This window comes from Thunnus maccoyii, chromosome 16, assembly GCF_910596095.1.
Source record: "Thunnus maccoyii chromosome 16, fThuMac1.1, whole genome shotgun sequence".
NCBI classification, from domain to species: domain Eukaryota; kingdom Metazoa; phylum Chordata; class Actinopteri; order Scombriformes; family Scombridae; genus Thunnus; species Thunnus maccoyii.
Window position 1 is genome coordinate 17,883,613 of NC_056548.1, and position 17,304 is coordinate 17,900,916.

Here is a 17,304-nt window from a genome sequence, read left to right on the forward strand (position 1 = left end):
TTACTCTGGAGGGAGCACAACACAGCGGTCAGAGTCAGACCGCTTAAAGCTTTGAGTGCCACCAACCGACATATGAACCTTACAAAGGCCCCTATAAAGTTCTGTCCATAGCCTGACATCATGAGTGAATGAATCCGTCTAGCTGCTCTTAATCACGCTCTCTTCCTCTCTGCCTGTGTCTGGGCCTGTTGGACAGTAAAATGAGACAGGTTAGTGCCAAGCTTTAATTCCTGTCAGCATCTGTTAATTATGGCCAGGACTGTTCTAATTAAAAGAGGCACCCATCTACCTTCATCACTGGCTTTACACTGGCTGACACAGCCACATGACTCAACCGGCAGAGAGGATCATGGAGAGTAGGAGCACAGCCACCTGGCAGTGGCTGAGCTCATCGGGAGAGCCGGAAGAAACTGTAGAAAGTGATGACATCACATTCAACTAAGAGAGGAATTTTCTATACCTACAGTAGAAATGGCGCCATCTCGGCCAAATTGGAAAGTTGTTAAACACTTCAATCTGAGCAGCGAGTGGAGGATGTTTGAAAACTATTCTCAAGACACCTTCACAGACGAGATCTGCACTAAAAAAATCTATTTCTTGATTTGATACACATAAAGGTGAAACTGTCATTGTGTATATGTGTGTGTGTGTACGTGCATGTAAAGTATAGGTGGTTGCCATCAGATGATTCCCTGGTGCTTGCTGGGAAGGATGAGGCTCTGTTGGGAATTGGGGGTAATTAGGTTAGTGGGTTGTCAGTGTCAGGAAATTGAAAGACAATCCTAATCAGATTTGTGTTTCTAGGGAATCGAATAATTTATATAAGTAGAAGAAATCTCTATTTTACAGTTAAATGATAATACAGTTTACCGGACCCCCCCATTCATTCAGCGTGGTGGAGTGAGGCCACGGCGATGTAAGATAAGTGGTGAAAATCAAGAAGATATTTTGCATAAATCCATCATTGAATTCCTCTTTGTTAAATGAAGGCCACCGGTTCTATCTTACATCATCCGATTTTCCTTCCCCCATTCACCGAGCGACCTCCAATCACCGTGCATGGGACACATCCAAACTCATCCTCTCCAAGAGCACTTGCTGATGGGCAAATTGTATTAGGCTCATTTGCAGTGGCCACACAATGCACAGGTTTGACACTGTCCTCCCTGTTATAAAGTGATGAAATCATCAAGGAAGTGCTCTGGCTGCGGGTGTTGTTCGCTCAGAGGACGCAGGAGGCTGACAAATTAACTCCTCCTCCACCACAAGCATTTCATTGAGCCTTTTCTCATCCACCCTTTAGTATTAAATTTGTTTGGGGGTTACATTATGCATACCAGGTAAATTGAAGGGATTCTCCTTCTTGACAGGATTAAGATATCAGGGATATTTAGGCTGTGTGGTAGCAGCGACACGCAGGTCCAAATATGGGGAAGCAAGATATAAATGTTTGCATACAATTACATTAAATAACCAAATACCTGCCCGGTGGTATCAAATAAATAGAACAGCGTAGATGAAATATTTTAACTATGTTGAAAATTAATAGAATAGAAAAGACATCCAAATGGAAACATTCTTATCAAATAATGAGATAATAAATAACTTATGTTATGATGAGGCCGGCTTGACATTTACAGTATCAGTGTGGAACCTGGCCCCCTAGGTGTGGCTGGGGGTGATAAGGCCTCAGTGCTACTCAAGTGAAAGAGGGGTGAAATAAGGGTCTTTTATGGGAAAGCAATACCTAGTTATCTATCTGCAGTATGACAGCGGATGTTTTGTACAGTGTGTATGGGACTATGTCTTTGCTTGTAGGCTGGTTAAGTTCCTTTTTCCGGATCCCAAAGAGCACACACCTGAGCTCACACATATACTCACACACACGCAAGCAAAGAGGCATGTAGCTGGAGCTAATTAGTATGCAGTCTGCCTCACCCCAAAAGCTAAATAATTAGAGGGCCAGTCTGTGAGATCATTGACCCTGCGTTAAATATTCATATGTTTAGACCTGCTCTGGGCTCAGCTGTGTCACAGTAGACCAGCCAGGCATGGACCACATATGGGAAGGCAGCCGCGGCTCTGACACATCCACACACACACACACACACACACACACACACACACAGAGACACACTGACGTGCATGCTTACACAGACACACTTTCATGCTACTATGCAGTCCTTTTATTATGCTTACATACAAGCTAGAGACCAGTACAGTTACTCACACTAATGCTTTTGCACATGATCTTTTGCAGAATATTTATCTGTATTTTTGTGATAGTGTAATGTTCTATTAATGTGTAATTTTATCTATGATTTTTTTGTATCCTTGCACTTTGTTTGACCTAGTTAGATTTCATGTATTTGGTATCCTTTAAGACCTGGTCTAGAAAAGATACATTCTCTTCATCTCAACATGTCTCTCCTGTTGTTTCTCCCCCCAGGGGTTCGTCTGGACCGCGTGCGAGGGGGCAGACAGAAGTACAAGCGGAGGTTGGACACAGAAAACAACCCGTACCTGGGCTTGACGCTCCCCCCTCCCACCAAAAAGCCTCGTGAGTACTGCTCCATCACTAGCCCATTGTCTCCCTCCTCTGCCAGGCCAGCAAACAGGTAAAACTAAGGCGAAATTCTAGGCCAGACTCATGTTCCCCTGTCCCTCCCATGTTTGGACAGTTGAGAGTTCATTGGTCAGAAATGTAGGCCAGGTAATTGTTCTGGTCAGAGCTGAATTATAATAAGTCTCTGAGCATATGACCGATATTAAACAACGACGAAGTGCTTGAGGACAGTAGTGTCTCACATTTTCACACATACATTTTTCCACTTGCATGCATTCTGTGGGGATAAGAGCTTTCAATGCCTTCATTTCACTCACACAAATTCAGGCTCCATCCATTAGTTTGCATAATGAGAAAGAGAAAGAAACGGTGAAAGTGTGACCACCATTGGACCGTGTTAGAATTTGCACCAATGTACAATGTTTATCAATGCGGGGCATCTTTGCGCCTCGCTGAGCTTTCCTATGATATGACCTTTGACCTCTACTTTGCTTTGACATCCTCCTCCTTCCTCCTCTATCCTCAGTCACAAAGATAGTGTCTCACCTGTTGGTGGCGGAGCCAGAGAAGATCTATGCCATGCCTGACCCTACCATGCCGGAGAGCGACATCAAGGCTCTGACCACGCTGTGCGACCTGGCTGACCGCGAGCTGGTGGTCATCATCGGCTGGGCCAAGCACATCCCAGGTATAAAACAAATTATTTTTGATTCCTTTTCTTCCTCTTCTGCTTTTTAACCTTACTGCTCTGTCTTATTTTAAAGCACTTTTTTTCTTTTTTTTTCTCCTTTTATTTATCTTTCTCTGTCTCCTGTCTCACACACACACTCCGTACAGATAAACATGCACACACATGTAGATAATTAATCAAGACATTGTATAACAAGACATCATATCACACACAGACAGACATGTGCATACACGAACACGCACAAAGCGCAAGCACACACACACATTGAATTATTGATGGGCATAATCATGTTTCTTCCTTGCCCCATAGACATTCTGATAGACGAGGTGTTATAAGAGGCTGTTGAATTAAGGATACAGCGCCTCACGTCAGCAGAGATTTTGCTTCCTTCAAGAGTTTTCCTCTGATTTTGACAGAGAACACATTGTTTAGCCGCTCTTTTTTTGCAACCAAGGCAGATTCTCCTTGATCTTGAGCTTGACCCCCATAACTCTATAACATTACAGTGCTGTAGGCATGGAGGGGTAACAAACTAAATGAATGTGTCCCTCAGCGGCACCTCCATAACCTCTTCTTCTCATCAGCATAACTTTGACAGGCACAGAGCTGTCAGCATGTAGCGCTGACACACACATACACTCTGTGCCTCCACTCTCACATACACAAACACGCGCTGACGCACACACACACACACACACACACACACACAATCTGTGCCTTCTCTCTCAAATATACAAACACACATATATGTGCATGCTTTGGTGTCATATCAGTTAATTCAGAAGATAAATTTCAATCCCATTTCATAGATTTAGATGGTTCGTTTATTTTCAGTAAAGTAAAGTGGACTCCAGCTGACCTCAGGCAGGTGCATTTTGTACTGAAAAGGTATTAGAGTACTTCTCAGAAGGAGAGGTATTAATCAGGTACAGATCTGATAGTAAGGAGATTAGAGGTGGATATGCTCCCAGGCCCTGGCCTCAGCCCCTGTCCCTTACGCGTCTAAACTGTTCACTGTTGGATCACTCCTCACGGGCCCTGCATGGTCAGCAGACTGAGAGTTTAACCAAGGAGCTTACTCAGGACTGGATCATGACTGACCCGATAACACACTCTCATCATTGTGACCCAAAAATTGCACTGGCACCGCAGACATGCACAAAACTGCAACATTCCCGTGCTGGTTGCTGGCTACAGAGTGTGCAGGTGTGGAGGCATCACTCACTTATGACGCATGCATATGGATACATTACAGTGTCTGTCATTTATATTTTATTGAGAAAAAAATACAGAATATCTCACAGGTCATCTGAGGCCACCAAGTAACCTGAAGTAGGTGTGGTTAACACTTATGTTGTGTCTACTGTTTATGACTAGAATTTGAAAATTTTCTCAGTAAATCACACACACTTTACACACCATTTAATATACACTAAGCTTTAAAGGTTTTGTCTTGTATCCTCAAGTGCATCATCATTGTGTGATTAGTGTGTGGTTGCGTGGTTAATGTACACTCTAACCAGGATTTTGTGTGTCATAGTGTTGAAGCCTTATGTTAATCAGATTATACTAACACGTATTGTACAGTGGATAGATTCATAATGTTAATGGGATTTGCCCCACAGATTGCGGCAGAGAACTTGTCATTCCAAATGCGTCGATAATGATCATTTAACCTTAATCCTACTGACTTGGGTACCCGCAGACCCCAGAGTTATACTTTTACTCATATTTCACAGGTGCTTTATTCTGTCATTCCAAATTTTCAAGACTTTGTCAATCAATTTGTTCCTGAATGACTTCATATCATTGTTTTCTGTTTCTATTTTAATTAATGCTTTTTAAAAATACCAATGTATTGGGGTCCTATTTATTATTTTAACTATATTAACTATTTATTGAGTTCATGTTTGCCATGGGTCCTAATTTAAAGTATCACATAGAGGGGGGGGAACTCTGTCAGTCATCTTGAAGGCTTTGTGGAAAGATTGTACTTGGGATAAAAGCTGCAATTAAAGAAAAATATATTTAGGTTTTACACAATATGCAAATTAACTGTGACTTTCCTAAAATAATCTGTTTTTTCAGATGACATTAATTACATAATTTTGCTACGATGGTTGTTTCTTACAGTAGTTTATTCTTGGGGTCCCCAGGGACCCCAGTTGTATGTTAAATATGTTGGTAGTATGAGGGTCAACCCAAAACCTGAGGCAGTAAGGCTTTCTGTTCCTACTAAGAGTAGAACAGTTGTAGTAGTAGTCAGACCTGGAACTGAACGGTTGTGCTAAACAATGTGCAGTACCTGCAAGATGCCAGCCTTTAAGTAGATTATTCTGATCTGCTTCTGTATAAATACACACACTCACACTTGCCTCTGTTTTATATTTGCTCACTTTTTAACCCTTATTTCAAAATCCCACACATTCTTTATAAATTAAAAAGATAATTTGACAGAATAAAGACTTCTACTTCAGCTCAGTGCATGGTCTGTGTCTGTCCCTTTGGTGGTGTCTGTATTAGGACAGTGGGTGTCCTCTGGCCATGAAATGGCTGCATAATTGAGTTGTACATGGCTGAACCTGATCAGAGACGGTTCAGTGGTTGAGTGAGACTCCATGCACTAACACTCTATGCACCAGTGGTACCCCAGGGCAGCCTACCATGCTCCGTTCGTACCATATTTCTCCCTCTGTGCGCTCCAGGAAAAGAAAGGAAAGGGGGGAAACTGCTGATTGCATTCTGATAGATTTTTGTGGCCTTAGGCAATAGAATTAAAAAGATTAACAGTTCATTATGAAGTAGAGCACATTGATTAGGCCATTGACAGATGGGCCAATAACTAAAGTCCAAATGTAACAATTTAAATGTCACGAAAATTGGCACTTACCTTCTCCCAATTGATTTTTAATTTCCCCTATTCTCAGCTAACGTTTCAAAACACGTTTCAAAAGTGGCATAATTTGGAGTAGAGTGGTCCAATTGAGTTTTAATTGGAGGGCGATTGGAGGATATCAAAGCGGTATCATTAGTGTAGATGGTATCTTTGCCTTACAGGGTCCAATGTCAACTTTGTCATCTCGGCTCTATTTAACATACCATGACAGTTCAGTATACGTACTTGAAGGGCTTTTCAGATGTTTGTCAGTGATTTCAGATGACAGAAAAACAGAAATAAGAACACAATTTATCAATAAGATCAGGTGTACTTGTCACCTTTATTTTAATGAAGTAGATATCGAAGGCTGGTGTCACACCGCAAGAGCCATTTCACAGGTTTGCCAGTCAGATTGCAGCCTTGCCCTCATTCTGAATCTGCCTTTGATTAACTGATAATCACTGTGGAGCTTTTGGACACTAGTGTCACTGCTCCAAATAGCACCACAAAGCAGAGTCTAACGCGGCTGTTGCCTGAGGGTGGCAGGGTCATTAGGAGCAGTGTTAGGGGGATGCTGACAGATGGCTTGTTGCTCCTAAGGTGCTAACAACCTTTGACACACATAGTAGTCCACTGTCCACCCCTCTGGTCCCCTTGCACCCCGTAAAGCTGCATTTCACTCTGTCCAAGAGAAGCATACTGACAGCTTCAGTACACCAAAAGCTGTTTACCACCTTGACATTGCTGCCTTCTTCAGGAGTGACGAGATACTAGTGTGACCCCTGTAGCCCCATGTCACCCCACATTCCTTCCCACCCGCGGTGGGAATGTCATGTGTTCATATGTAAAAACTGCTATGCATGCTACTTATACAAGAGGTGCACGTTGTTTGGTGTTTGCCGGCTCCCATCCCAGCTTCCTAGGCCGGAGTGTTTTCAGCTGGGAATTCTCTGAAGGCTAAAGGGCCAAGCAAACATTGACACTCTGCTGCTGCTGCTGCTGCTGCTGCTTTGCTTCTACGCCATAAAACATATTTTTGCTCTGGCATGTTCCCTGTAGAATGTAAAATATTTGAACAGCAATGGAGCTTATGTTTATGTTTTCAGTTCATTTAGATTTTTTAAATATTGCTTTTGAAAATAGATTGTTGTGATTCTAACATCCTCCTCATGTGTTATTTCATTTCTGGTATTAGATTCAGACCAGATTAATCTAATGAAAGGGCCTTGTTTGCAATGTTCTATTCATTACTGGTGTTTTGGGAATATTCATCATCTGTGCTTTATTGGATTCCAGCTCATCAGCTCCGCATTTGACAGACAGGAGCCTGCCGTGTTGGTTGTTAGCATGGAGGCAGCGATGTTAAAAAGAGATCGCGAATCTTGTATGTTGTCGTGTTTGTGTCAGCTCAGCCCTCCACCATAATCACCCACCCACCCATCAGCCCACCCTCCTCCAGCCCCCTCCGGGCTCCTGTTTTCTCTTTGCCATTAAATTGTGAAATCTACTTACTGTGTTGCCAGCCTGATCCCACTCAAGCTGCGTAATCTCCTTGTAATAGAGTGTGAATACTGCCCGGCAATAAATCAGCACCTCATCAGTGCACTTTATTAAATATAGACACCAACAGACAGCTCTTAGTATATTCAATTTACCCTCTGACGTAGGCTTCAACACAGGAGATAAAGATAGATTGAGCAATCAGGTGGATGCTGAGGCCTGAACCAAGGCAGGAGAGCTGGTGGAAGGCGGAAAAGCTGCAGGGAGATTGAGATGGGGGCGTATCAGAGGCAGACAGGCAGTCAGGAGTATGCAGGGCCAGGAAGGGGACATCTGCCAGGCAGGGTGGGGGAGGGCTTTGTTTAGCTACTGTGACACATGAGCAGGTACATTTAGCATCATAATCATGTGTGTGAACTGTTCGTGTTTTCACCAAGTTGACTCTGTAGAAATTCCCAGATTATAAAAGTGTAGCATTTGTGTAGAATTTGTCATATTTTATATAAAATGCCCTGTGGAAAATCTTATACGCTGATGTGCCTTTAAGTGATCGTCAGCAGAGCGCCATCCCTCATTAAGCAACGTTGCTTGATTGCAGCGGGGATAAATTATGTGTAATTATGGCAATGATTAAAGGCTGATTCGTCCTGGTCTTTGGGGCTAAACAGATATATGTAACGTCAGTATGGGCAGTGGGACCCTGGGGAGGGCTAAAGACTGCCATGCTCGGGTCAGGAGGTCAAAGGGTGCAGATTAAAACAAGGGGATTACTGTATTTAACGTTCTTCAGCCTCATAACATTCACAGGCTACTGGTCAAATCATCCATTCCCCAGCTACTTACAATGGGATAATGGGCTGGTTATCACGTCGAAAGAAACCAGATAGTCGACTCTCCTGAAAGTGAGCGATAGAGCTGAAAAAAAAAGAAAAAAAACCAAGATTAATTTTCAGACATCAGCCACGTTCTCACCAAGTCAATTTAGTTTGTATTGACATGATTTTGTCCAATATAAAAGCAGCCTTTGTGTCATCAAATCAGCGTCCGGGGAAAGCTTGCAGCACAGTGAGCTGTTTGTGTTGTACATGTAACTGGACTTCAGGTCAAATTATTTATGTCAAGTGCAGCAATTTATTACCAAGCTGCTATTGATTGGGTCCTCCTGACGCTGTCATGTAAATTCAGGAAGAATCATGGTCGGCAGCTGCAAGTTACACATACACACACAAACAAGCCTGTGCACACACACACACCATTATGAAGCTGTTCAAAATTGCCCTTCATTCCTGTATTGGTTATACATCTTACACCATAGTGTGTCACTCTGCCAGATCAGAGGAATCTATACAAATCAGAGGTGTATACATTTTACCCCTTGTTCTCTTTTTTAATGTACCATCTAAAATAGAAAGCTTTGATATAGAATAAGCTTATGGCAGTATGATCATTCAGCTCAGTTTGAGGTTATAAAAAAAGATGTGCTGAACCTCTGGGGTCCTGTTAGGGGCAGTTTTACTCCAACTGGAGCCCAGAGAGCACTTGACTTGGCTGAGGTGAGATTGCCGCTGGGCAGAAGTCTTCAGGGCCTGCTTGTCCTTCTGATAGCTGGCCATGATAGATCAGCCCCTGTCCAGCCAGAATTACTCTCTTTCCTCTTTCTATCTCCCTCTTCCTTTTCCCCCCGTGCTTCGGTCCCCTTTCGCTCCCTGCTGCTGCTCTCTTTCTCTCTTCCTTATCTCCCTCCTCTTTGGCCCATATCTTCTCCTCTCTTTTATCCTCCATTTCTCTCCCTCTCTCTCTCTCTCTCTCGGCATTTTTTTCCCCTTTTCTCTCCCTCCCTCTGTCTGCTCTGTTGTCTGATTGAGGGTGAGTTACGAGGGGGCTGCAGCTGGAGGGGGCCACCGTGCCTCGTAATTACATCTCTTTTTATTACCCGCGCTAATGGCCCTCGGGGAGAGGGAAACAATAATAAATTAATAGAATATGAACTCCAGCTCAACAGAAATCTCCAGCATTTCATTTTGGACCGTCCTGTGCTCTGGCAGATGAAACGGTGCTCTGATTAATCTCTGCGAGAGGTTTGAAGCAGCCGTCTGTGGGTTTGGGCTGCCCCCTCCTGCCCGCAGCCGAGGGCTTTTGGAGAGATAAAGGGAGAGATGATGGTTTTGGCTTCTGTTGTTGGTCTTTAGTGGTCTTGTTTTCACCCTTTGAGCCATGAATTATGGTGTGCTGATGCAGTTTGTGGTCAGCTGGGCTTCTCTGTAGTGTTGTTTTCTGTCACCTTAATTTATTTTTGTACCTGTGTCTAGATTGAACTGAATTTTAGTGATGGTCACACAGGATAAACCTATTTTACATTTTGTAATTGTGAAAATGAAAAATCCCTTTAAAACATAAATGTATGGTCTCTATATCAGCAGGATGTTTAGGTCAAAGTGAACAAAGAAAAACTCTGCGTTGTTATTATCGCTACATTCCTGCCACAAAGACTTTCAGATGGAAATCTGCCGGTGCACTCAGCAGTGGAGTGGAAAAGGCCCTTCAAGTGCGCAGACAGGCCTCTCTGATTTGGTCAATATTGTGTCATGTTTGGTCAAACCCCGCCAAGGCAGTGGGCTGGAAATGAAGATGTAAATATTGATATTTCATTAGAGGAAATCACCCACTCCGACGGCACTTAACCGGGCCACCTTCAGAGTGCGGCGGCCGGAGCGCCGTGTGACCTGCGGAGTCGGGAAGTCACTTCATTACTCGATTAAATTGAGTGGAAAAAGGCGAGGCAACGACACGAGATCCCATTTGGAGCGATAATTTAGGCCCTGAAGAGAGGGGATGGTGCAGGAGAAAAACACCACCTCTCCATCTCACAACACTGGATTAAATTCAAGGACTTTTAGCGTCAAAGGTAATTGTAGGCTGCTGGGCTGTGTGTGTGCATATGGCTGAGAGGTGTCTGCTGTATCAGAACAACTCTAAACCCTCTCCAACAAACCCTGAACAAGGCCTTCACATGGGCTGTCACATTGGGAGCAGTGCTTTAGTTCCGCTTCAGTCCTCCTTGGCATTAAAAGGCTAGACAAAGCCTCGCCTGTGATTGTGATGCCAACCTGATGCGGCAATCAAGACTGCATCCATGCTTGCATGACAATTTCCCTCCGGCCAGTCCACATTCTGCCCAACTTAATGGCCATGTATGCAGACAAGGAAATAACACAACAGAAGATTTTAACATGCAGTCTGGATATGTGTAATGGTACAGGCCTTTACAAAATATGGCTTATTGCCTCCGCTGATAATAGTCAAGTGTTTTGAGTGCTTTCGGCAGTTTGCTTTGTTGGGTCTAATTTGGGCTGAACGCTCTTCAGACCTCTGACCAGTCCAGCCAGGCACTACCACCTTTCTGTTAGCACTCTATTCTACTGACTATTGATTCCCCTTCAAAATGTGAAGGCCCTCACATTCTGATCACAATCTGTTAATTAATGTATCCTGCAGCTCTCCCCCTGCAGTGGTCATCACCACGATAAGGGAAATTGAACACTCAGGTACTACTCTCCTTGGCTCTTCTTTTCTCTCTGCCTGTCTCTCTCTCTCTCTCTCTCTCTCACACACACACACACAAGCTTTCACCGTCCTTTTTCCTTTTCACTTTCTCTCGTGCTTTCTCATGATGTCGCTTATTCTTCTCAAGCTGCCCGCCTGTACGCGTTTGTTCATGGTGTCCTGGCAGGAAGAGATAAACATCAGGCTGGTGACTGCACCCCAGAGGGATCATTTATATTTAAGAGAAAACGTTGGGCGTAGGTGTGGTGAGTGCCCCGGTCAATACTGTAATCTATCGCCTCTTAATCATGCAGTGGCAGGTAGCGTGGCAACAGCAAACTTGTAAAAGCAATCATATTAATCAGGGGCGGAGCTGAAGAGCCTAATATGCTGTCAGAATGGCCGCCTGCAGGCACGCAGTGAAGGGAAGGGGAGGTTGGAGATGGAGGGGAAAGGGTGGGTAGTGGGGGTTCATGCAGTTTATTGACAGCTGAAGGGTAGTACGAAGGGAAAAAAGGATGAGATGGCTATCTGGTTATCTGCTCCTCACTCTCTTCCTTTCTCTTTTTGCCTTTATCCTTTTTAATTTGTTTGAATTTCTCACAGCTCATCTTTGGGGGATCTAGCAGTTAGTAATATTTAAAGGAGACATAAGCTTTTTTCTGTTATATATACTGTTATAATCTCAGATATCTATGCTAAACATAGTCAAAATTCCAAAACTTGAGGTAAAACTTGAGGTGAAACTTGAGGTTAACGTATGAAGAAATGCTGCCTGCAAGTCAAAAGCCCAGGCTTCAGCCTACTCTTAACACTTCATTTGTGACGTCTTTTTCTATCTTTCTGACGAGCTGACATCAGATTGTTGTGCATGCCCAGAAATGGCAGTCCGTTCCATAGCCTTGGTTGGTAATGTTGTTGCTAAGGTTTTTCCATGTGTTGTTTGCATTGTTTACTCGCATATTTCAGATTGGATTCCGGCTCGAATATGTACGGATGTATTTGATAAGTTGACATTTTGAGTAAAGAACGAAAAAAAGTAGTGAAATCCTACTACTATAGTTTGTTGCATAGTTTGTTGATGAAGTCTCTGCAGCCTGCGGATGTCTGCTGAGGGGCAGCTTCCAACAGCTGGCCAATCGGAACAGAGTGGGCTCTTCAGGAGGGGCAAGGGAGTCTCTAAAGAGACAGGAGCTAAAATGGCCTGTTTCAGCCAGAGGCTGAACTGAGGGACTGTATAAAGGGTCAGTATTAGATAAATAAGGAGTTGGAGGAGGAGTTGAACTGTGAATCATGCAAAGATATTCCAGCAGAGCCACAGAATAAAAATATAGACCTTTAAATGTGTGTATTATGTCCCCTTTAATGTTCTATTCTGACCATACATAGAAGTGTTGAAGAGGAAATGACAGTGGTTTGATGCGCCCGAGCCAATTTCAGCCCATCCAGCTGCTGTTGGAGAGTGGAGCCCTGGGTTTAAGCAGGTCTTCAGGCTGGGCTTGATCCATGTGACCCCCTGTGCTCTGTGTGTGTGTGTGTGTGTATGTGAGTGTGTGTGTGTGTGTTTTTTTTTTCTCTTTCATGTGTATGGATTTATGTGCATACATATACGTAAGCATGTGATATGCATGTGTACGCGTGTTTTTTCCTGGTTGACACATGTATCTGTGTGTGTGTATGTGTGTATGTCCCCTCATCATCTCCTCCTGCTACACAGTTCATGTCATGTCCTCAACCCCTCCAATGAGAATGCGCCTCAGTGCTAATCCCCCTCACACCAATAAAAGTGTGACAGGATACAAGGGGTAAACACATGGCTTTGTGTATCCCAGACCTTTGCACCGATTTACTGTCCTCACTTAACAGTAAAGCCCACTCGGGTGCTCTGACACCGGCTTCAAAGAGGACCTTCCACTGTGCATTTAAAATTAAACACCCCTTGCTAACATGTGCCTCGGCATGCACTCCAGGCTACCGAGGCTTGACAACTCATGTTTGGTATACCGATCAACCCAAAGTGCTGTTTGTTTTTCTTTCTTTTACTTTTAAACACTTTATTTAATAAAAGAAGACTTCTGTTAAATCATGGGCGAGGCACATACATTCCTGTTGTCACGCAGTCCTCCTTCCTCATCCAGTGTGCCCCTCTGTCCTTCCAGGCTTTTCCACTCTGTCTCTGGGAGACCAGATGAGTCTACTGCAGAGCGCCTGGATGGAGATCCTCATCCTCAGCATTGTGTTCCGCTCGCTGCCGTACGAAGACGAGCTGGTGTACGCCGAGGACTACATCATGGACGAGGAGCACTCGCGGCTGACGGGCCTGCTCGACCTCTACGTCTCAATCCTGCAGCTGGTCCGCAAATACAAGAAGCTCAAAGTGGAGAAGGAGGAGTTTGTCACCCTCAAGGCCATCGCTCTCGCCAACTCAGGTGGGGTTCATCTTCAGCACACATCAGAAATAACATTTAACTGAAACAAATCTTTTGTGCATTTTGATTAAGATTATGTTTCAGATAAGCAATAGAAAAATGAAAATTAATTGTGATGCCTACGAAAAAGTAAAATGATTTATTCCATGTACACTTATGTATTTTAAACATCTTAGTATTTCATAATAAAAACATAAAAATTCTGTTCATATCCAAACAGAAGAAATAGCAGTTACTCTAATTTAGCCAAAGTCTTTGATTAAACCATGTGTAAATAATTTCTTTCAACAATATTTACCTCTAAATTTAAAATCACAAAGGATATTACACTTATTATATCATTCCATGATTTAATTTATTCTTGTTTTAAAAACATTAAATTATTTTACCTCAGTTTGTGTGACAGAAATATTATTAAAACTATTAAAGATATTTTTGCAGTCAAAAATATAATGCATTTTTTATTTTAAACCAACCAAGTAAGAGGGAGCAAAAATAATAATAAGGCCTATAGCATTTTAACCTACTGTAATAAATTAATATTCACCCAATATCTGAAAAATATACACACACAATATACCTTTATTTTTTAATACTCAGTACTTAAGATTAAAATTCTACTCTGAGACATTCTTCACGTATTATTTGTTCAGGAGATTTTACTGTTTTCTGACTGGATCTCTGAGTAATTCACACCAGACAGAAACTGTACACTGTGAGGTATTGTCTCAGAAATGACATTTCTTAGTTTTTCAGGAGTTTCTCAGTGTAACCTTTAGTTTGGAGTGTGAGATGGAGAGATGGAGAGAAGATAAGGGCAGTGTACAGCAAAGAGGGATGGAGGAGTGAGCTTTTTTGATTGAACACCTTCCATGTTGTGGTATTTCTCCAGCGCTCGCTCTCCCTCTCTTTCTCTATCTCCATAACAGTAGCTGCAGGGCACAGCAGCCACGGGAGATAAATTTAGCATTTCATTAGGAGCATAGGGGCTGTCAATAAAATGTGTTAAGTCGAATGGAATGAGTATCAGGGAGTGATAGGCCTCGTTTGTTCCAATGTGAAGATGGCACGCTGCTATTGACAGGCTCCTTTTGAGGAGGCAGGACCTGTCCCGCTCTGATCAATTGCACGCCTGGGTCACCGGGCTGCTTTCCCTTGTTTTGTCCGGGCTGAAAAATGAAAATGCTGATGGTGGGGCTTTGCTTTCAGACAACAGAGCTTTAGTAGGGAGGTGTCGGGGAGAGGAGGGATGGGGGTCGAGGAGAGAAGAGAAGAGGGGGAGGAGGAGGGTGTCCGCAACGTTAGAACAAGGTCTCTGGGAGATCACTCTCCCGGGAGCCCCTCTGTCTGACAGCTGTGAAAATTCATAGCGATTGATTTTGTAATTAGCAGTTTATCAATCGGATCGACGTGTGCTCACTGATGGATTGCGAGGAAATTGTTTCTTCAGAGTTGTTTTTTTAAGTCTACCCCTCCTCCAAGGACTACAAGCTGCGTGCTCGCTGTCTGCTGCCCTCTTTTCCTTCCCATCTGTTGAGATGTCTCTATCTCTCTTTTTATTTTTCACTTTTTTTCCCCCTCGCTGCAAAACATTTCATTACAGCACGGTTGAAATCAGGGTTATTATTAAACTGCGTGTGTGTTTGAGAGTGTGAAAAATAGAACAAAATATTGGTTTGATTTGTAAAAATGCTTATTAGGTTGTGTTTCCAGCCGTTGTGAAAAGAACAAGAGATAATTACGTTCTTCCATCCTCTCCCTTCCTCCCTCCCTTCCCCATTCACTTTACAAAACGACCTACTTCATTTCACCACTGTGGGCTTGAAAACCGTCAGGGTGAGAAATGTCTCAAGGTCTTGGGAATACAGTTGTTCTAGTCAATGAATTTGGGGCGAAGTCTGAAATCTGTTTTGCCTTTTATTGTCCCGTGTGGTAAAATATGCACCGCCAAGGTGAGACGAGTCAGGCAGCCAATGACATGGTGCCTCTGGAGTGCCAGACACTGGTTAACCAGTGAGAGAACCGCAACCCCGGGCTGTCCCTGAGAGAGGCTGCGAGATAGAAACAGAAGCAGAAAAGGCGAGAATGAGAGGGGAGTGCTGTAACATGATGGATCAGTAAAAAACGGTGGCACTGTAGCGAAACATTATAGGAGCGAGGAACACTGGAGAGAAGCCTTCTAGACTGAAACTGTAGACTGATCTAAAACTGGTCAGGAGGTGGGAGAGATTTGGGCTGACTGAGGCAGAGAGAGAGTCATAGTTTTTGAATACAGACAAATTATAAATTTCCCAGTTTTTAGTGTATATGTTCACATTACTGGTCAAAATGTAAATATGTTAAACACTATAATGTTGTAGATCTTTGAAGCATATTTGTTTTCCCCTTCACTCTGATGGTCAGAAATCCGAGAGAGTAGGAAGAAAATTAATTGGAAGGAAGTGTTGTATTCATCTTTATGGTGTCCAAATCTCTTATGGAGCCCCTTTTTTTTCCTTTGTTTTTTTTTTGTTTGAAAACAGTCTGTCCTTTGGAACGTTGAGGTTTATAATGTGCACTTATTCAGCAGAGATTGGGTGCTATTAATGCCATTGTTACTGGAGGATAACATTGATTTTCAGTCTCACTGGTCAAGGGCCATATGAATATCCTGCACAGTCCACCAAAGAATAAGTAAATAAATAAATAAAATAAAATAGATGTTTTTTTTTCTTTTTTATGATCTATTCTTTATCTTGTCAGGGTGTGAGTTATACTGATAATGTGCTCCATACCTTACTGCACTGACAGAGCAGTAAAGATCAATCATGAGATTTAATTTTGTTTTAGAAAAATCCATTTCCCATCACTCCTGTTATATTACCAGTGTACAAAGTGCAAACTACATTTCCCACAAGTTACTTTTTTTTTTTCTTTTCAAATTTGAAAATCCATCAATTTTCATGACCCTTTTTTGTTCTCTCGTCCTGTCAGACTCCATGCACATAGAGGACATGGAGGCGGTCCAGAAGCTTCAGGACGCTCTCCACGAGGCCCTGCAAGACTACGAAAGCAGCCAGCACCAGGAGGACCCACGGCGGGCGGGCAAGTTGCTCATGACCCTGCCCCTGCTGCGGCAGACGGCCACCAAGGCTGTGCAGCACTTTTACAGCATCAAGGTGCAGGGCAAGGTGCCCATGCACAAACTGTTCCTGGAGATGCTAGAGGCCAAGGTCTGATCGGAGGGTGGCTGGAGGGCTGCGTTAGCGTAACAGAAAGTGACTTGAACCAAGGCTGAGGGTACTCAGGAGAAGGAGACCCCCACTGACTGTGCTAAGCAGGACAGAGACTGACCTCTCTCACTCCTCCTCCTCCTGGAACCCTGGGACACTATCTAAAAAAGAACAAATGCAAAACTTGGTTATTAGTATAAATATAAAAATGATGCAGATTAATTTAAAATATATAAGAAATACTATGTACAGTAATAATTTTTTTGGTTTTTGTTAATTGTCAGTGGTCATGCTGTATATGAAGAAGGACCCCTCTGCCCCTCAGCATCTTCAGAAGTAGTTGCCAGTTCTTGTTAACAAGATAAAAGGTTTCTTTTTTTTTTCAGAAAACTAAAAGTTCCTTAAATTTGTTCTGAAGACAGCAGAGGTGTCAACAACCATAAACAGACTCACTTGTCTAACAGTTGTGTTTTTGCCTGAACTTG

General features: G+C 43.0%; 1 protein-coding gene across 7 annotated transcripts in view; it reads left to right on the top strand.

Moving 5' to 3' along the window:
- Positions 1-17,018, top strand: part of esrrb (estrogen-related receptor beta) — a 45,000-nt gene extending 27,982 nt beyond the window's left edge. For all 7 annotated transcript variants that reach the window (XM_042389324.1, XM_042389323.1, XM_042389322.1 and 4 more), the window contains 4 exons: positions 2,450-2,560; positions 3,093-3,254; positions 13,338-13,607; positions 16,581-17,018. In XM_042389324.1, coding sequence (XP_042245258.1) covers positions 2,450-2,560; positions 3,093-3,254; positions 13,338-13,607; positions 16,581-16,825 — 788 coding nt within the window. In that variant the 3' untranslated portion in view covers positions 16,826-17,018. The remainder of the gene's footprint in view (positions 1-2,449; positions 2,561-3,092; positions 3,255-13,337; positions 13,608-16,580) is intronic.
- Positions 17,019-17,304: the final 286 nt, after the last annotated feature.